The sequence below is a fragment of the Phalaenopsis equestris genome, unplaced genomic scaffold (genome assembly GCF_001263595.1).
Source record: "Phalaenopsis equestris unplaced genomic scaffold, ASM126359v1 Scaffold000005, whole genome shotgun sequence".
NCBI lineage: Eukaryota > Viridiplantae > Streptophyta > Magnoliopsida > Asparagales > Orchidaceae > Phalaenopsis > Phalaenopsis equestris.
Window position 1 is genome coordinate 67,166 of NW_018164447.1, and position 21,145 is coordinate 88,310.

At 35.5% G+C, this 21,145-nt stretch overlaps 1 protein-coding gene across 1 annotated transcript in view; it reads right to left on the reverse strand.

Annotated features, from left to right (window-relative positions):
- LOC110018173 (probable WRKY transcription factor 31) overlaps window positions 1-6,137 on the reverse strand; it is a 59,889-nt gene extending 53,752 nt beyond the window's left edge. The window contains exons 1-5 of the mRNA XM_020715401.1: window positions 5,926-6,137; window positions 5,536-5,631; window positions 4,992-5,165; window positions 4,656-4,925; window positions 4,288-4,401 (exon numbers count right to left, since the gene is read on the reverse strand). Of these exons, the coding sequence (XP_020571060.1) occupies window positions 4,288-4,401; window positions 4,656-4,925; window positions 4,992-5,165; window positions 5,536-5,631; window positions 5,926-6,054 (783 nt within the window). The 5' untranslated portion in view covers window positions 6,055-6,137. The remainder of the gene's footprint in view (window positions 1-4,287; window positions 4,402-4,655; window positions 4,926-4,991; window positions 5,166-5,535; window positions 5,632-5,925) is intronic.
- Window positions 6,138-21,145: the final 15,008 nt, after the last annotated feature.

A 21,145-nucleotide genomic window follows, 5' to 3' on the forward strand; every position in this document is an offset into this window, starting at 1 on the left:
GAAGCGAGCGACGGGATTTCGATTCCGACGACCGACAGCTTCTTACGGGCAACCCCACAAACCAACCCCCGAAATAACGCCGACACATGCCTTCTGTTAATTGGACTCCACAGGCAACTGTCCCTGCGGAGTTCTGAGGTAATATTTGTTGAAGCCCAATAAAACCCTAATTTTTTATTGTATAGTAGGTATGAAATTATTGTGTGGTAGGTGAGATAGGTGTGGAATTATTTGTAACCATTAGAATAGAATCTTAGTGGCACAATCTTAGCCATTAATTTTGGACGTGCCACTAGTATAAATAGGGGTGAAGTTTTTGAGTTTGTATCAAGCCAAGTAAAGGTGATAAATAGATGTGAAGTTTCTTCAATAAATTTTTATCCTTTGTCAAATCCTAAAATCTTCTTCATTCCTACAAAGTGGTATCAGAGTCTAAAGGTTCCTTTATAAAGCAATGAAAAATGGAGGCATGGTTTCCTTCCAAGTTTTGATGCTTAAGGAAGGCATCTACAATAATTGGTATATAGAGATGAAGGCCTTCTTGGAGTGCATGAAATTTAGGAGGTTGTGGAGAAAGTCTACGATGAGCCAAGCGACGAGTCCGCTCTATCCACAACATAAAAGGATAGCTTAAGAGACTTGCGAAAGAGAGAGAGACAAGAAGGGAAGGCTCTCTTCTTCATCTATCAAGCTTTAGATGAAGATGGTTTTGAGAAGATCTCAAGTGCTACTTTGGCCAAGCTAGCATTAAAGAAGCTCGAGTTGGTCTCTGATTACTTTCTAACCTTAAGAAGCCAATTTGATGCTTTACATATGAAAGAAGGTGAGTTGGTCTCCGATTACTTTCTAAAGTCATTACCATTTCCAGTCAACTAAAAAGAAATGGTGAGAAGTTGAAGATGTGGCTATCATGGAAAAGATTCTTCAATCATTAGATTTAAAATTTGACAGTATCACACCCATTCTCAAAGAGACCAAGGATTACAAGCCATGACCATATAACAACTTTTGGGTTCATTGCAAGCCCATGAAGAAAAGAAGAAGATGAATGCAGAGATTGCCAAACAACTTCTCATGATGGATCTCCAACCAGCTCAGAAATATGAAAGTTTCAATAATATTAGAAGCCAACATGGAAGCGGTAGTGGACAAGGTGTAGTGGACAAGGAGGAGGTCATGCTATCAGGGGTACTAACAATAACTATGAGAAAGGAGAAAGATCTATAAGAGGACGTGGTTGAGGGTGCTCAAACTTGAGGTATGATAAATCTCAAATTAAGTGCTATAATTGTATCATGTTCATGTATTATACAAAAGAATGTAGAGCACCTAAGAACAAAGTTAATGAAAGAGTCAACTATATAGAAAAAAAGACAGAGGAAGATGGTACTCACCTTCTAGCATACAAGGACAACAAAAGAGGTGAAAATAGTACATGGTACTCAGACACCAGTGCAAGAAACCATATGTGTACTCTCAAGAGGAAGACATAGAGTAGCCAATGATCGAGCAAGCAAGAGAAGAGCCTACTACTCCACAAACAATATAGTGGAGCTTGATGAATCAGTAAGCGATAATGTGTTATTTAAAGATGAGTCCAAGATAGAAGTGAAATGCAAAGGTAACATTCTCATTCATTAGAAAAATGGGAAGCATCAATTTATTTCTAATGTTTACTTTATGTCGATTATGAAGAGCAACATCTTGAGTTTAGGGTAACTCTTGGAGGAAGGATATGACATTCACTTCGAAGCTATACACTCCAAATACAGGGAAGACACCACAAGAAGCATGGAGTGAAAGGAAGCCCAACATCTCTCATGTATGAGTTTTTGGATGCTTCTCATGTACAAATACCCGATGAGAAAAGAAGTAAGCTGAATGACAAGAGTGAGAAGTTCATTTTCATTGGTTATGACACCAACTCGAAAGCCTACAAGCTATGCACTCCAAATACAGGGAAGACAACCATCAACAGAGATGTCTTATTCGATGAAGGAAGAGAATGGGACTGGGGACTACATGGTGAGCACTACAACATTGACTACAAGTACTCAAAGTAACTCATCGTCATCAACTTTAAGAGAAAATTCAAGTGAACGAGTATCACGCTTCAGAAGATTACAAGATCTTTTTAAGGTAACTATGAATCAAGATAATCTTACTCTTTTTTGTCTTTTTGTTGGTTGTGAGCCCATGGATTCTAAGAAGCTATACAAAGCAAGAAGTGGAAAGATGGAATGGATGAAGAAATTAAGGCAATTGAGAAAAATTACTCATGGGAGCCAGCTTCACTTCCTAAAGGGCATAAGGCAATTGATGAAGAAGTGGGTGTATAAAGCAAAGAAGAATTCCAAAGGAGAAATTGAAAGATACAAGAAAAGAAAGGTGGCAACAGGTTACAGTCAAAGAGCAGGCATCAACTACGATGAGGTATTTGCCCCTGTTGCTCAATTAGAAACTATTAGATTAATCATCTCATCGGCAGTTCAAAATGAGTGGAGAAGACATCAATTGCTCAATTAGAAACTATTAGATTAATCATCTCATTGGCAGTTCAAAATGAGTGGAGAAAACATCAAATGGATATCAAATGGATGTAAAATCTGCCTTCTTAAATGGAATACTTAAGGAAAGGTTTACATTCAGCAGCCACTAAGATATGATGTCAAAGGACAAGAACACAAGCTTGCTAAAAAAGGCTCTCTAAGGGCTGAAGCAAGCACCAAGAGCATGGAATACTCAAATAGACAATTATTTGCAAAAGAAAGACTTCATGAAGTGTCCTTATGAGCATGCTCTTTACATTAAGAATGACGATGAAAATGTCTTGATTATTTGTTTATATGTCGATGACTTGATCTTCTCCGGAAACAATCATAGCATGTTTGAAAAGTTTAAAGAAGTGATGAAAAAGGAGTTCGAAATGACAAATATTGAGTTCATGGCATACTACCTTAGTATTGAAGTCAGGCAAACGAAAGATGGGATTTTCATATCTCAAGAAGGTTATGTAATGGAGATGTTGTAGAAACTCAAGATGGATAATAGTCGACCTATAAAAACCGCTGTAGAATGTGGAGTCAAGCTATCAAAGTATGATAAGGGAAAAAGAACTGATCCAACGGTTTTCAAGAATTTGGTCCGAAGTTTGCGCTACTTGACATGCACAAGGCATAATATTCTTTATGCTGTTGAATTTGTTAGTCCCTATATAGAGACTCTAACTGCTACCCACCTAAAGGCCGCTAAAAGAATTATGTGCTACATCAAAGGTACAATTGATTTTGGCTTACTTTACTCATCATCTAACAATTTCAAGCTTCTAGGATATAATGACAGTGATTGGGCTGGAGACATGGATGATAGAAAGTACACTACAGGATTTGTGTTCTTCATAGGAGACAATGCTTTAACTTAGATGTCAAAAAAACAACCAATTGTAACTTTTTCTACTTGCGAAGCAGAGTACGTGGCTGCAACCTCATGTGTTCGCCATGCAATTTGGCTTTAAAACCTATTAAGAGAGTTAAGTTTACAACAAGAATAGGCTATCAAGATTTGTATCGATAATAAATCTGCAATAGCACTAGCACAAAATCTAGTTTTCCACGATAGAAGCAAACACATATAAATATGTGCTATCACTACATCAAAGAATGCTTCGAAAGAAAGGAGATACAAGTATAGTACGTAAAGTCTCAAGATCAAGTTACAAATATTTTTATCAAGCCACTCAAGAGTGAAGACTTTATTAAAATGAGAGTTTGCTTGGAGTCATAAAATCAAGTTTAAGAGGAGGTGTTGAAATATAAATTTGTCTTTAGTTGTTTAAATAAAGCTCAATAAGTGCCTAATTCTAGAATGTGTTATGTATGAAATTATTGTGTGGTAGGTGTGGTAGGTATGAAATTATTTATAACTATTAAATTAAAATTATAGTTGTGCAATCCTATTCATTAATTTTGGAGGTGCCACTAGTATAAATAGGGGTGGAGTCTTTGAGTTTGTATCAAGCCAAGTAAAGGTGATAAATAGAAGTGAAGCTTCTTCCATAAATTTTTAACCTTTACCAAATCTTACAAGCTTCTCCATTCCAACAAAATTTTATCCTCCAGTTGTTTAATGTAATTGCTGAAAAGTACAAGAATCTTAGTCATATGTTTCGGCAATAATTTCTGTTCTTAAAATCTTTTCTTTTATTAAGAATGGTGCAATTAATATACTAATTAATTGTAGAAAGATCATTGAAAGATAATAAGATTGAAATAGGGAATCAGATGTTACTTGCTTGCGAACAGGGCAGCCTACAGCCATGGTGCATCGGTAGTATGCTCGCGGACAATTGCTCCCTTTCGCCATCTTTTGCCCATATTTCCTCCAATGGCATCCGTCCGTAATCTAAAATATTATTTTCGCAATTACCTACTTAATTAGACATAAAAAATTTAAACTTATTGATTCTTAAAAACAACACTTCTACTTATTGTGATGTTTATACTTATAGAAGAAATACACATTTTTCATTAACACGATTATTCTTCAATAACCATGGTAAGGAAGAAGCATTCTGAATAAAACTTCTAGTAGGAATACAGAGATATATTTTTTGTATTTTTTATAATTGTATTTAATGAATATAATATTTAAATTACCATGGGAGCATCAGAGCGAACTCTGACTGAAACGCGAGCTTTCCTGATAGTGGACTCTTGTGCTTGCTCGCGGCTCATTGAAGTAGACGAAAATATGGGGAGAGTCTCCTTCCCTTCCTTTTGATCTCCATTAAAGCTGCTTTTTAAAGCACAATAATCTGCAGTAAATCTTTCCTCAGCAGACGAACGGCCATCATGATCATGCCAGAACTTCCATGGCACGATTCTATATCTTCCTTCTTCGTTTGATTCCATTTTCTCATCCGTGACCTTCATTATTTAATTTACCATCATGAATTAGCAAAATAATAGCGTCAAATTTAAGATAATAATTACCGCATAGCTCAGATTGGTGTTTTCGTTTATGCATTTATTTTTATTCATCACTTCAATGAATTGCATGTGAAGATAATTGTAGTTTTCATTCAGCCGTGCAAGACTGTTTTTTAGCCTCTGGTTCTCATCATCGATCTGCCTCATCTTTGCTTTCATGGTTGTCATCTGGCAGCACTTTTCCAAATTAAAAAAAAAATAATAAAAAATGATGGACAGAGCTGGAGAGAAAAATAGAAAACCAATATTAATAGAATACAGTCTGATAATAATAATAATAAAATTATGGATAAGAATTTAATTCATTTTTTAAAATTTTAAACTCTTAAATTTGAAACAAATAAAATTGATTTTTGCCCCTATTAATGAATCTAGGGATGCAATAAAATTTATCTAAATGAAAGTAATTTAGTCATTATGTAAAAATTGTTTATGTGCCAAAATAGAAGCAGATCACTATTCCCTGCCTAAGATATATAGTGTGATAAGCATATAAATATAATATGTATATATAATTGGGTATGATTTTTATTTAAGTATTGCTTACTTTGCTCTTTTTTTCATCATTAGTCCGATAAGCTAACGGAAAGCCATCCCCTAATGAGAGATCGCTACCACTGCCAGAAAGAAGCTGCAGTCCGGTCTACAAAGAACAAAAAACAGACAAAAAATTAGCTCACTATAAATTCACATTAAATTGCATGAAGTTAAAAAATAAATCTAATCGATTCTATCATTAAAGTAGACATAATTAGAAATTAATAAAAATTATAAATTTCATAAAACCACTCAGAAAAAGGTTTAATTTCGTCACAGAAGACCAAAAACAAAATCTTAAAATCTATTTTTAAAACAAAGTTTCTATAGCAATCAAATGGATCCATAGAGAAGTTTCAGAACCGTTAAAAGCAAGCTTAGTGGTGCAGGAGAAACTAACATCAATGGTGACATCATTCTGCTCAAGGATTGGATGCTGATACCCTTCCTGTTCCGTTTCAGCTCCGATCTTCTCCAATGAAAAAAAGTCCATTTCGTTGATCACTGTCGGGCTCTCGTCGGACTCCATTGTCGGCTCGTTGGCTGGTCAACGGTGCCCTTGTATTAAACAAGATAAGAGAGGAGGAAGAGCAATGAGAGAAAGAGAGAAGAGCTTGCTACATAGCATTTCAGGTCTGAGGTCCTTCAGGCGAATTATATATGATTGGAACGAAGGGATTCAGTCCCTCTGTTTGTTATTATGCCGTTAATTTCTCTCAGCCGTCTAATTCAATTTTGATGAACGGAGAAGATTGTTTTTATTTTCTTTTGTTGTTGAGATTTTGTTATATTCCTCCTATAATTCACGAAGAAGTGGACAGATGGCGGGAAAGACATCAGACGGCGGGAAGGCGGTTGGAAGAGGGATTCGTGGTTACATAACGGCTTAACAGATCGTTCTCTGCGCTGCAGCGAGCCCGCAGGCGAGCTTGGCGAGAGACAGGAGAGAGCGAAGCCGTCAAACTTTTGTTTTCGTCGTGAAGGAGCACCGGCCGTTGTTGCCACATCAGCATAATGTGAACTTTATTTGTTTCAAGTTCGAATTATTGAACCAACGCAGACAGATTATTAAGTTGTAATAATTCTGATTAAATTAGAAAAGCAATTTTCATCGCTATGGTTTTAAGAAATTGAGATATATCAAATTATTAGTAATAACTATTAAAGCAAAAATTTTAAATGATTTTGAATTTATTAGCATATCGAAATCAGACGATTTCAAACCATTAAATATAAAAAAAATATCACATGCCAATTTTTTGTGCGTATTTTTATAATAACTCGATCTTAATATTGGGATCCAATCTTTTTTAATTCAGTTTCCTTCTAAAAATAACTATCTATCCAACAATTAGTCATGAATTTTAATAGAAGAAATTATGGGAATTAACATATGGACATTCTGAACTCGGATTTTAATCAACTACAAATTGAAAAGAATGTTTTGATGATAAGAGTTACATTTAATCTGTTTTTTCAAGTCCAAATAAGCTCTCCAGAAATAGTGGAGACTGATTATTGGCGATTCACCAGGGTTATTGTAGTAAAATTAAGAGAGAAAATAGATAAAATAGTACAAGAATCGTCCGACTGATATCGATATGTTGGTTGTCCCTTCTTGCCAATTGACTATTTTGGTTGGCGCGTTGCTATTCAATTGTTGATGCATGGTCAGTCGTCCCGAGCGACACCGATCGCCTGGGTTCATTTTCAATGATCCTCCTATGTTTTGGATTGCAGATCGATCCGGTGATTTGGTACCTGGTCGGTCGATTGATACTCATTTTCATTTGGTACCTGGTTGGTCGATTTGGCACCGATCTCCTTTCTTTCTCCGATCGTTATACTTCTTGTGATCTGTGTTCTGTTATTAGCCAATCAATTGATCTTTTAGCGATCGTCGTAGCCGCAGGTAGTTTAATTGCTTTGAGAGTCGTGATGTCATATTTTTCATATACTTATTTAATTCCTTTATTTCTTTGCTTCTTGAATTTCTGTCAGGCATCGGAACAAGTATCTTTTTTACTCATACAAATATATGAAAATGCAAATGACATAAATACTCAATAAATGACTTCCCTAGATTTTTGCGCCAGACTGCTATGAATAGGTCATAGAGTCAGAGAAGGTTTGCACAATACTCTCTCTTCTCCTGCCTTCAGCCTTCTCCTTCTCTGCTTGAAACTGCTACAATGTCCCGTGAAAGGCCCTCATCTATCAATAAACATGTGCTCCTTAAGGATCTTGTTGGTATGCGAGCGAAAGCCCGAAGACTGCATGTGAAGCGGTGGCCGGATAGTGAAGCTCCCACAGAAGAGGTATGCAAAAGAAGAGTAGTGCAATTGTTGAAAGCAGATGATGGTGGTGATCAGATTGGGTCCATCGACTCTCTTGCAGGCTCATCGCAAGAGCAAATTCTGGAGCGAACTGAAAGTCACCTTGACAATCAACCTATTGGTAATTTATATTTATGGACATTTTTACCCGAGTAAAGGCGAGGTCTCTTCTGCCTACTACGAGGCATCCATCACTCAGACTTGGATGGAGGTGGTGATGACTAAGGCAGAGATATTGTTTCCGCCGCCGAAGGATGGCCTTCCTTTTGTAGGTGGAGAGCTAGGAAAAATCGGTGAGGACGCTAACTCCTACACGGACATTTGAGTGGAATCGAATTTTGGGTATGTTTCTTAAATTGTTTTTGTGATGTTTGTATATATTTTAGTGCAACCAAAGAAATCCTGATGATCGATTCTCTTTTATCAGATACAAATGCGGACCTTACGGAGGATGCAATCGCTATGGAACATTCTGCAACATGGGGTGTGGCTATCATGGAACAGGTTGTCACAGATGATGTGACTGTTGTGGAGCAGGTTGCTATAGAGGATGTGGCTATCATGGAGCAGGTTGCTTCGGACCCATGAACGGATGGTGGGAAAATGCATCTCCGTGGAGTCTAAAGTTTGGACCTCCAAGATACCCCTGACATGGCAAGGGAGGAGGAGGTGATTGAGGGTCGTTGGGCGTCTTCCAAATCCTTCTTTCCCCATCTTGCAAGGAAAGAAGAAAATTTTGCACATACCATGGGATATCCCTGGGAGGATGGTGACATGGGAGTCACTGAAGTCCTTATCAGAGTCAATCATATGGAGAAGAAAGTTGCTAATCTACGTAAGGAGTTTTTTGCTTTCCAGGGGCAGATGTTCGCTTCTCTGGAGGAAATGGTGTGTCTCTGTTTGGAGTTGTTGGCTGCTAGAGGAAATTTTCTCGCTCAGTGGAGGGATGGTTAGATTGACATTTTTAAGTTGAGTGGCAATTTCATATATCAGAGACTGCTTAGCCAAGGGTTTGCTCGGGTGGAGCAGTAGTAGACTGCTTAGTTAGGTTTTTTTTTTCTGAATAACTTCTGAGGGTATCGTTCAATGTACTTTCTTTTGTACATAAATAAAATATAATTCTTTATTTATAGTCATGGCTAGCTTACTTTGAATGCCATATGTTTCTGTTGTGTCAGTTTTTTTGGTGATGTTTCATCTTCCCATGTCTTGAATTCAAATATGTGTGTGAGTGGCAATTTTGGGTTTATTCACTCCTTCCTATTTCTATGACTTGTTATTTATTTCTCTCCCCTATTTCTTCTGGCATAACACTTTGACATTCATGTCAAGGAAGTTATGTGAAAAATCATTCAGCTCAATTCCTGTTCTGAATATTTTTATTCTTTTTGTGGTGGAGGTGAAGGAGATTCAAGATCTCTACATTCTTGATCCATTTATTTACTTTCAGTCGAAAACTAACCATTAGTGAGCCACGGTCCAATTGGCCTCTAACTTGGTTTTCTTACAAAGATCATTTCAAAATGGGTCTTCTACTTCTAAAGAGAGCTGAAGTCAACCTTCAAATGGTGAATGATTGTTCCTGCTCAAGTTCTCCCAAACTCAGCAGCTGCCATCATGAACATTGATATCGTTTTGGATATAATTAATTTCTTCTTTATTTCACAAAAGTTTTTGAATGAAACTACACTTTAATGGAAGATATTTTTATATTTATGATGTTGGTATAACAGGTAGGAGCATTGGAATGATTTTTGATAGAATTGGAGAGAAACAAAACCAAATGGAGCATAGGTGTTGATTCTGGTCTAGCACCTAGCGCCTACTTTTGGGCGCCAAGGTATTGCAGATGATGGACTTGGCCCCTGGTCCTGGGTGCCTAGGTGCCCAAGCTTCTCGAGCAGAAAAAGAGCACGACAGTTAGACGTCGCAGACTGGGCGTCTAGGTGTTGCAGTTCAGATAGTTACTTTTTGCACGACTCCGAGAGTTATTTTATGGGCGCTGATAGTTTAGACAGGGAGTTTCGACAATCTTATGAATAGGGAAGAAATTCCATGCACAAAAATTCTCCAAGGATTTTTGTTATGGGTAGGAATGTTTGTTTTAGAGAGATTTGAGGGGAGAATTTGAGAGAATCTGTAAGGGGTTTACAACAACATCTTGTGTAGCACTGTGAAAGCACAATCAGGTGGAATTTACTTCTCTTTTCAAAGGGAAAAAGCTAAGTATCATGTATCTCTTATTTGATTATTGTTTTAATAACATATTTGGTTAATTTTATTAGATTGAATGAAGTTTTCTTTGACGTTTATTAAGTGTAGTGAGTAAATTTCTTAAACTTTTCTCTTGTGATATAAATGTTATATTTGTAGGGTTGTGAACGCTTGGAATTAATCTTTATTTTCATGTGATGAGTATATCTCTAAACTTAATTTACATGCTTTACTGAGCATATAAATTGTTAAAATTCATTGAGACCTATTAGAAGAAGAGCGGCTGCGAAACAACATAGAATATTCACATTGTGCAAATGGCTATGAAAGATGAGTCATGGGGCAATGCAAATTAGGGAGATGCTTATCGATATAGTTTGCTTTAGGATTTTGATGGATGACAGACGAAAATAATAACCTAAGTTTGAATCATACTTATTTATGCACTCGATAGAGAGTAAAAGAGTCTTACTCTCTTGTTGTCACTACCACATTAAAATTCTTAACATTAACACCTACAATATACTTAGAAAATAACAAGAGAGAAATACCTTATTAATATTAAATTTCACCTTTTTAATTGATCTAGGTAAGTTTTACTTAGGAGTAGAATAACACTTAGGACTAGTTATTAGAAAAGCTATATTTAGTGATCTTTCGAACTAGGACCTGAAAGTAGTAGGCTAGAATTTATCCTAGGGTTGATATTATCATGAAACCACTACCACATTCCCCTGTGGGATCAACATTCTAGACTCAAGTAGAGCCCTACTTCACGAAAGCGATGTGTGCACTTATGTATGTACCCTAAAACTTAGGTGGAGATTGTGAATTAAATTAAATTATCATCAAAGCAGTGGCAGTTGTTGGGCCCGTAATGCTTTTTTAGCGCCGATGCCGGGGAAGAAAGGAAGGAAGGAAGTGTTGATAAGAAAAACGTAAGGAACATTTCAGTTTAACATGTAAAACTTAGATTTGAAAATAATAGTATTACAACATAATTTTAGTTACTGCGTGTATTTTTAAAAATAAAAAAAAGGCCAAAAATATTTTTGAGTGTTTGATATCTATCCTATTTGTTAAACCTTTAGAATTGATAGTTTAGTTCAGGAGATGCATACCTTGAACCCTACAATTCAAAGCTAGAGAAAAATGTTAGGAGGATTAGAAAATACAGAAGACTAAAAAAATTTATTATATAAATGGCAGATCATCCATTTAATGATGATCCAGTTAATGATCATAACGCTAATAGATATTTGAGGGATTATATGAACCCTAAAGTGGATGAAAATCACTTAATTATACAGATCGCTGCCTTAACTGCCAATACTTTTGAACTTAAGCCTGAAATAATTCAGATGGTAGAGAAGAATCAATTTGGTGGATCTTCATCTGAAGACCCAACTTACACTTAGGAAGTTTCTTAGAAATTTGTGCTACATTTCCATATAATGGTGTTTCTAATGATGCAGTTAGACTTAGAGTTTTTCTTTTTTCCTTGAGGGATAAATCTAAGATATAACTCAATTCATTAGCACTGGGTTTAATCAAAACTTGGGGAGATGTTGCCCAAAAATTTCCAGCTAAGTATTTTCCACCATCTGAAATCACTAAGTTGTGAAATGTTATCACTTCATTCCGTCAGCATGACGAGGAATCAATTTATGAGGCATAAGAATGATTAAAGAACTTCTTAGAAAGTGTCCACATCACACATTACCTGATTAGCTTATTATTCAAACCTTCTATAATGGATTAGTTAAGTCTTTGAGAGTGATCATTAATGCTATTGCTAGAGACTGCTCATGTCGAAACCATTTTAAAGTCTTATTCTCTCATTGAGGAGATGATCACCAAAAACATTCAATGGTCATATGATAGAGTGAATCCTAAAGGGGTAGTGAGTATTCATGAAAATGATGTACTTATAATCCTAAATTCTTAAGTTGCAACGATTATAAGAAAATTGGATCATAATGGGATGAGTCAACCTTAAGGACCTCCAATTATTGAGGAAAATTCATTTTGTCAGCCTAATTCCTATGAAACTATAAATGCGGTAAAAAATAGACCAATTAATCCGTATTTTAATTATTACAACCCATGTTGGAGGAGTCATCCTAGTTTCAATTGGAAAAATAATTCTGGAGGAAACCAATTATGGGGAATTAATCAAAATAACACTATAAACAATTGGAATAATCAAGGAGACTAAATCCTATTATCAAGAAATTATCATTTAAAGAAGCTAATAATCAGATGGAAAATCAGCTTCACAACCAAGAGACTACAATTAGGAACATATAGCTTCTAAACATAGCAGTCATCCTCAAGGGATGCTTCCTAGCAACACTAAGGTGAATCCAAAAGAGAATGAAAATGAGTAATTAAATGGAATTAAATTTAGAAGCGGATTGGAATTGGAGGAGGAAGTTTAGAAGAGCCTCAGAATGGATCAAAAAACAAAGAGAAGAATTTCTTAAAGAAATAGAAAAATCCATTTCTCTAGTGTTGACATCACCTTTGTGTGGATTCTAAACTAATACACATGGACAGGACATGCCTTGAGTCACCTACTTCAACTCAAGATCCTCAAACACCTCTTCAAACCTAGTGATCATCATGACCACTAAATTCAGTTGAAGTAGGTGACTCAAGGCATGTCCTGTCCATGTGTATTAGTTTAGAATCCACACAAAGGTGATGTCAACACTAGAGAAATGGATTTTTCTATTTCTTTAAGAAATTCTTCTCTTTGTTTTTGATCACCACCTTTTCTTATTCCATTCTGAGGCTCTTCTAAACTTCCTCCTCCAATTCCAATCCGCTTCTAAATTTAATTCCATTTAATTACACATTTTCCTTCTCTTCTGGATACACCTTAGCGTTGCTAGGAAGCATCCCTTGAGGACGACTGTTATGTTTAGAAGCTATATGTTCCTAATTGTAGTCTCTTGGTTGTGAAGCTGATTTTCCATCTGATTATTAGCTTCTTCAAATGATAATTTATTGATAATAGGATTTAGTCTCCTTGATTATTCCAATTGTTTATAGTGTTATTTTGATTAATTCCCCATAATTGGTTTCCTCCAGAATTATTTTTCCAATTGAAACTAGGATGACTCCTCCAACATGGGTTGTAATAATTAAAATAAGGATTAATTGGTCTATTTTTTACTACATTTATAGTTTCATAGGAATTAGGCTGACAAAATGAATTTTCCTCAATAATTGGAGGTCCTTAAGGTTGACTCATCCCATTATGATCCAATTTTCTTATAATCGTTGCAAGAGGGGATTACTGACATTGTCCCATTTATGAATTCATCTAGGGTACCAAAAATTCTGAAAGTTGCATTGACTCTCATTAACATCTAAAATGATCAAATTAATAATGAAAAATCTTGATTTGGTTAACCCTTGACCCAATAGTCATCATATTGGCCAATTGGTCTATCTCAGGGTCAAATTGGTTAAACTTGATCATTTGGTCAACTCTGACTTAAAATTAGTTAAATACTAACACGAAGACTAAATTGGTCAACTTTGAATAAATTTGTCAAGGTCTATCAAATTTATCAAACTTGGTCAAATGGTCAAAGTAAACCATTTGGTCAATCCAAACACCAAATTGGTCAAATTGACCCTTTTGGTCAAACGAGACCCCGAGTTGGTTAAACTGAACCATTTATTCAACCCAAACACTAAATTAGTCAAACTGGACCATTTAGTCAACCTCACACTCCATTGGCCAAAATTTGGTTAAATGGTCAACTCAAGTCCATATGATCATTCCGAAGACCATGAAGTCAATCATAGGCCTTATGGTTGACCCAATCACCAAAACACCAAAATATGGTCAACTTGACCATCATGGTCAACCTTAGTCAACATGGTCAAATCAAAACATACCATCAAATCTAATGACCTCTTGACTAACTCAACCATGACATGGTCAAGTAAGTCACCTTGGTCAACCTTGGACCTAAATTGGTCAACCATGGTCAACCCTGATCAAACTTGGTCAACTTTACCATTTTTGTCAAAATTTGCTCTTTTAATCAAATTATTTTTTTCTCTTGATTAATTAAATAAAGAGAGTGAAATGAAAATTATTATACTTAGGATTTAAGTCTAAAATCGTCTAAAATCATGGTTTAAGGGTTTAAGCCCATGACAACCCTAAACCCATGCTTTACACTTAAACCCTAAATTCACCTTATAAAAAATCATTAATGGGTCACCCATGACCCATGAGACCTATCATAACATGACAAAGACTCATAAAAGACACATGAGCCATAATTTTTTACCCAAGTTAAAGGTCATCATGAGGCGATTATGAGGGGAGAAAAGAGGTTTCATTCCTTCATGAAACCATGAAAGGAAGACATGGTGAGATCATCACTTACCTCCCTCTTCATCCAATAAAAGAAGCTAACTCAAGTTATTATCCTAACCATGATTGAATCCATCATGACTAAATCATGGAAATCAGGGAAGGAAGGCTATGTGTCATTCTCCCTTAAATCCATCATATGACTCATATGCTTAGATGGCTAAGTTCAAGTATGTCGGCACTATTTTTGGTTGGAGGAGTTGCTCGTAAGAAGCTGCCGGTCACCGAAATCTAAATCCTGTCGCCCACTTTGGAAGAATGTTTTAATTTACATATATATTTAGTTTTAGAAAAATATGAAATCAAATTGACCCCATATTTTTTTCATAATTTAAATGACAGAGCGCTGCACCCCATATTTTTTTCATAATTTAAATAAAAGAGCGCTGCACCTCAAATCATGTATATATCCTGAAGGATAAACATAAGACCTGAGGATGAGGCTTGATCAAATAAACCAAGGAATATATGACATCTGTTTAGTCTGTGAAACCTTTATATTTGCCGACAAGTTCCTCTATTTAATATAAAGAATTAAATAGGGTTTATATTAAGCTGGGTTTGGACATGCTTTCTATAAGGGGAAGCCCCTATAGTTAATTACAACTTAAATGACCAAAATCACCTAAGAAGACTCTCGATAAAAATCAGGAAATATTATCTTCATGGAGTTTAAAAGGGTAGGAATTTTCAATGAGATCGGACGTAGTGGTGTGAAAGGGGATTGGTTCAAATTTGGAACATTTTGTTGTAGAGTCCAAAGGAGGAAGAACTAAGGGATGTCATGGATCCAGAGGAGAACACCGGTGACTTCCCAATCTATCCTAATGCTTGGCTTCATTTCTAAGGAAAAATATTTAGGTGTTTCATCCTGCCAAATTTTATTAGTTAGGGCTTACATTCGTGTGAATCTGTCACACAAATAACTTGAAAGATGTGAGGATTTAGGTCATGACAAACGATAACCTTGAAATCCTAAGACAAGTTGGGGCTTATATTGTATAGCAGGGCTATACAAAGGCCTAAAAATAAGGTGAGGATTTACATTGCATAAGCAAGAAACCTCAAAATCATATGGCTTTGTTGTTTTAAGTCTAAGGAAGGAAGATTGGTTTAACTGGGGATGACAAGTTTTGCTGTTGAAGATAACCGTGATGCTCACCATGCTAGCTCCAAGCTCCTTACCACGACGAGTTTGAATTTTCTAGTATGTCAAGTTATAATGTTAAATCAGGTGGCCCTATGGTTGCAGTTCTTAAATTTTATGGGGGCATATTAAAGTTGATTAGAGTGACACCAGTTAGGATCCTATGGTTCCCTTGTTCCGGCACCACTATTTTCTATTGTGTGATGTTTGTGATTAAATTTTGAGTTATTTTATATTTTGAATGTTGTGGCGGTGAATTTTTATTTTGGTTGATTTTAGTTTTGGTTTTGGTTTTAGTTTTGTGGCTATCCTGAGAGTTTTAGTTTTCATGCAGGGTGACATTATTGTTTAACATGCAAATTTACAGGTATGAAAGTACAAGAAAAACAATGTTGAAAAATGTAAAAGCGTACCTAGTGAGTCTTCTCATTCCACCATCTGAAACTTAAAAGACATGTTAAGGCAGTTTATATGAAACAGGGAAGTAAAATTTTGGCAATTTGCCTAGCCTTATGTCATATCTTGGTGGGTCCTTAGGACTTTAGTTAAGAATGATGTTGCCAAGCAAAACATATTAAGTTAAGTAGATCTCCAAGGTATCCAACAGATCTAGAGAAAGAAGTAGGTCCGTGCTACTCTCTTGTTGCCTGGTGAAAAATCCTGAGTTCTTTTAAACTTATTTTGTTGCTTAAAAATTCATCCTGTAAATACCCTAATGCTCAGTGAACACTGATGTCTCAATTATCCCTAAGAATAGGGTAATTATCACTTTTGATTCAATTTAAGAATTATGTGGGTGAACACCCTTAAAGAGGCAAGTTAGTGTTGTTGGAACACTTAGCCAAAATTTGACTCTAATTGAGCCTGTAGTGTTTGAAAGATATTTTAATTTTCAATGATATTTACTTTTCTAATCCTCATTTAAATGAAACTTGATTTAGCCTAAGTTACTATTAAGCCCTTAAGACATAGATGAGTTGCTTAAATAGTTTTGAAAAGGTTAAGCTTTAGGTGATCATGATTCGTGATTTGAATCTTATTTGAACATAAAAATAGGGGTATTAAATTGATTTGTTATTGACTTCAAAAGTCATACCTCTAAGTCCTGGATTCATTTTATTTTAATAAACTTCCAAATTTTAATAATTTAGAAATTTATTCACTTATCTTTTTCAATTAAGAAAGTGAGGTTGGTTTCTACCAATTAACCCCTTATGTTTCAAACATCAAATAAATTGATTAAGATCAGAAGTTACCCATTTTCCTTCTTGAATTAATCCTAAATGTTAAATAAGGATAAGTTTCCAAAATTACACATTTGCCCTTAAGGCTCTAACACTTCATAATTTATCAAATTCAATTCAAATAACTTTAAAATTTTTATCCTACCTCAGTCATAGGTCAATTAAGACACCAGAAGAGAAAATGTGATTTTTCAAAATTTAATTTAGTTATATAATTATTTCACGCAAAAATAGGTTTTTTCAAAGAAAATTCTTAACTTGGCCAAGGTAACTCCTAATCCTAATATCTTAAAATTTTTATTAGAGGTAGAACTAGACTAGAGAAGCCTTTCAACCAAATTTCATGATTTTTTGAATTTTATTTGAATTTTAAGAATTATTTTAATTTTATGGGGTATTTATTAAATATAAAATATTTAAAATGGGGAAAATTTAACTTTTGTATTTTGAAAAGTCTCCCTAAGGTCAGAGAACTCAGAAAAGAAGATTTTATATTTTTCTAAATTTTACTTGATTTAATGGAATTATTCTAAATGAAAACCAATTTTTAGCCTTTAAAAATCATTTTATGCTTTAAAATTCAATATCTTTGTTTAAAAAACCAGCAAAAAGATATTCTAATTGTTCCTAAGTGATTAGGAAATAATTTAGAACATTTTCAAGAATTTTCTGGTTTTTGGGATTTTTATCATTTTTAATTATTTAAATATTAAAAATAGACTAAAAATAAAGTTTTTATTTTAATTACCATTTTATCCTTAGAAAATTTCTCTGATCAGAGAGAAATCCAAAAACCAATTTTTATAATTTTTTTTGAGTTATATATTAATTATTAAAAATTATTTTAGTGTTAAAAATGGAACTTAACATAAAACATCAATTTGAGTTATCAAATGAGCTCTAAATATTTTGAAATTTTTATGGGGAGTTCTCTAAACTTCAAATTACAGTGGAGTGTTAAAATCAAGTAATTTAAATGTTTATATTTTCCAAAATTGAGTTTCTTTGTGATTTAGTGTTTGTGAAAATTAAGTGCATTTTAAATGATTTGACCCATGAAACTATTTCCAAAAGCTCATTTGGTCATGGTGGACCTTCCAAAATGTTTTTGAAATTTTCTAACCAACATGCTAATTTCTATGACTATTTTAAGCAATTAATGCACATAAACTTGAAAAATGTGATCATCTATCTAGGGACCTCCTCTGACTTTGGAAAAATCAGAGCATGTTACCCTTGACAGAGGCTAAAACATGTCGAAAATTTAAGCTATGGTGATAAGTCAACATGTATGGCGAATCAAAAGATTCAAATCAGTATTTAATAATTAAAATAAAAATATGCATCACATGGACATAAAATTATTTCCACATTATTCTCCTTTGTTCACTAAGCAAGAGGATATTTTTATTTTATTTTTGTGATTTTTTTACACAAATTTATGGATTTTTGAAGTTAAGGGAGTTTAAATAAATAGAAAAAGCCCTATTTTTCTACTTATCCATGCGGTGCCCCGTCAACCTACGGCGGCTCCGAAGCTCCACACGGCGCGCTCCCATTTGACGTCGATGTCCACACCAGCAGCCACCCGTCCTGCTGTTCGTGTAAAGAACCATTGTCCGGCTTCATATTGGCCTTCCATTCGATAAACGCTTGATCAAACGGCTCGCCGTCATCGTCCTCGATAGAGTGATCTCGTACGATAGAGTGATCTCGTAACCGTCCACTCTAAAACCCTAAGATCTCAGCCTAGACTCCACCAAATCGCTTCGGGTTTGATCCTATGGAATCATCTAAATGAGGCGAACACATCCATACAATAATCATGCAATTAAATTAAGCCTAATGAAATGAAGAATCAAAATAGGCTCAGGAGGGAGAGAAGTTTTATACCTTTGCTCTGAGAAGTGAAGCTTCAATCGAAGGGTCTTTGCACGTTCGTTGAGGTCCAAGGAGGCTAGGAATTAAGCCTCTTACTGTGGTGTGAGGCCTAGGTATGAACTCGATCACGGTCGGATTTGGGTGTTGGTCTAGAGCTGTGGTAGAGGCTCTGTGAAAGGAGGATTTTATGGGGCTTTGGCTTCTTTCATTGTTGTGAAGGTGTGGGTAGAGTTAGTTTGAGTTTGGTGGAGTGTGGAGGTGTAATGAGTTCTGTCCTAGTTTTGGGCAGAGGTTTAAGCTTAAAATTAAGCTTCCACAGTGGAATTCAGTCGGTGAAGAGGGTTGGATTGCACTGAGGGGATCTTAGAGAGACTTTGTGAGAAGTTTGTGAGGCTCTCTTTAAGAAATTTTCAGCACTTTTTTTAACGGCCAAGGGTGGGGCCGGTTATGGTGGTTGTCATGGCCAATTAGAGGGTGTAATGTGGTGCTTAAGTGGAGGGCAGAGGAGCTCTACAATTTAATTTGGTTGAGCTGGTTTCTAGGTTTGATTTGGGTGAAGCTTCATTGGAGGTGGCTAGGTGCTCAGGGCATCCAGAGGAATCTATCACAACAATTTAATGCAAATGTTTTTTGATTTGACAATGATAACTTAAGCATGTGAATTTTTGGGAATAAGATCCCTTAATTTAAGTGACCTTTGGTACATGGCTTAGTTAAGGTGGTTAGATGGGTTTCGACTCAGTCTTAGGGGTCAACTAATGGCTGAGGTGGAGTTAATTTAGTTTCTTTAGGGTGGTTGGGTCACATTTAGTGCATGGGTACAAGTGGGTGCAAATGATCAAGTCTTGGGTTTGGTCTAGGCTAGCCATGTCAATTGGCCCAAATAAATATTGCATTTGGTATAGATGATCATAATGAACAACTTTGGTGAAGGGTGGAAGTGATTTTGAACTCAAATGAAGGGTCAAATTGAGGGAATTTTGAATTTTAATCAATTTTGTTATGTTGGGCTAGGCTTCAATCTAGCTTGGGCTACCCTTGGGCTAATTCAAAATTGATTATTTTAAATGGTCAATAGTGACCCCATGAAGAGTTTTCAACATGAATGGGATGCCAATTTTGGGGTTAAGGAAATCAATTGGGTGAAATTTGGGGACTTAACTAATTTGGGGCTAAATTTGGGAATTTTGGATTTAGGCCAAAATCAAATGGATTTGAGGCTTCACCAAGGCCAATTGATGGTTGCTTTTTATGTTTAGGATTGTTATAAAGATTTTAAAACATTAATTGGGGCCAATTAACTAGGCTATGGGTTTAATTTGGTGAGATTACATCATGTGACCAAAATTGGGGGTTTGACCTATACCAAAATTGGGCTCAAATCATGGGCCAATTAAGCATGGATTTGGTATAGTTTGGCCATATCAAAATTTAATTTGAGTTTAGGATTGAAATTGGGATAAATTAAGATCAAATTGATGAACATTTTAGTTGAATTTTGGGAAATATGATTAGGTCTTTAAAGGACAATTTTGGGGTTTTGGTCAAAGATGGTCAAATTGGATAAAGTGGGTCATCTGATAGTTGAGGAAAATGAAATTAGGAATATTTGAGAGGTTTTGAGAATTTTTTAGATTTTTTGGAATTTTTGGAATTTTAGGCCAAAGAGGGGTATTTTGGTAATTTGGCCAATTTGTGGATTTTTGGTAATTTGAATGTTTTCAAGGTATTTGAAATGATTTTTGAACAAGTTTGGGTATTTTGGCTAGATTTGAAGATTTTGGCCAAATTTGGGGTCCCGAGTGTATCTGGGTAGTTTGGGGAATTTTGAGGGCAAAAGGCTAGGTTGGGTATCTTAGTAGAGTTGGATTACTAACCACCATTAATAAGCCATGGACCAATAAAAATCCCATTTTGGGTCCTCTATGTAGTGGTGTTAACTAAAACCTAGCCTAGGGCTAATGGGTTTAGGGAACCACCTACAGGAGTCTCCCAAAAGTATCAAGGGACCAGAACCTAGCAATTCAGGGTTTAGGGTAGTCAGTGATTGTGAGTGTAAATGATTGCAAGTGAGTACCTTTGCCCTAGACCAAAACCCAAGGTCAACCCTAAGGTTCAGCATTCCTGAAAGTGACTCATCTTGAGTTCCCCCGTAATGACCCCACCTATTAAGTGCTAGAGGTTAGGACCAATATGTGGAACTTCAAGTTGAGTATAGAAGAGTTTGAAATTTCTAATGTTGAGGGTTCCTTATCTAGTTTTCTAAGAATAGTCAATAGGAAACTCCCATGGCTAGACCTTAGGCTACTAAAGAGGAAAGACTAAAACTCAACAAAAATTGAGATCAACAAAGTATCTCAATTTTAAAGTTCTCACCACCTCTTTACCCATCCAAT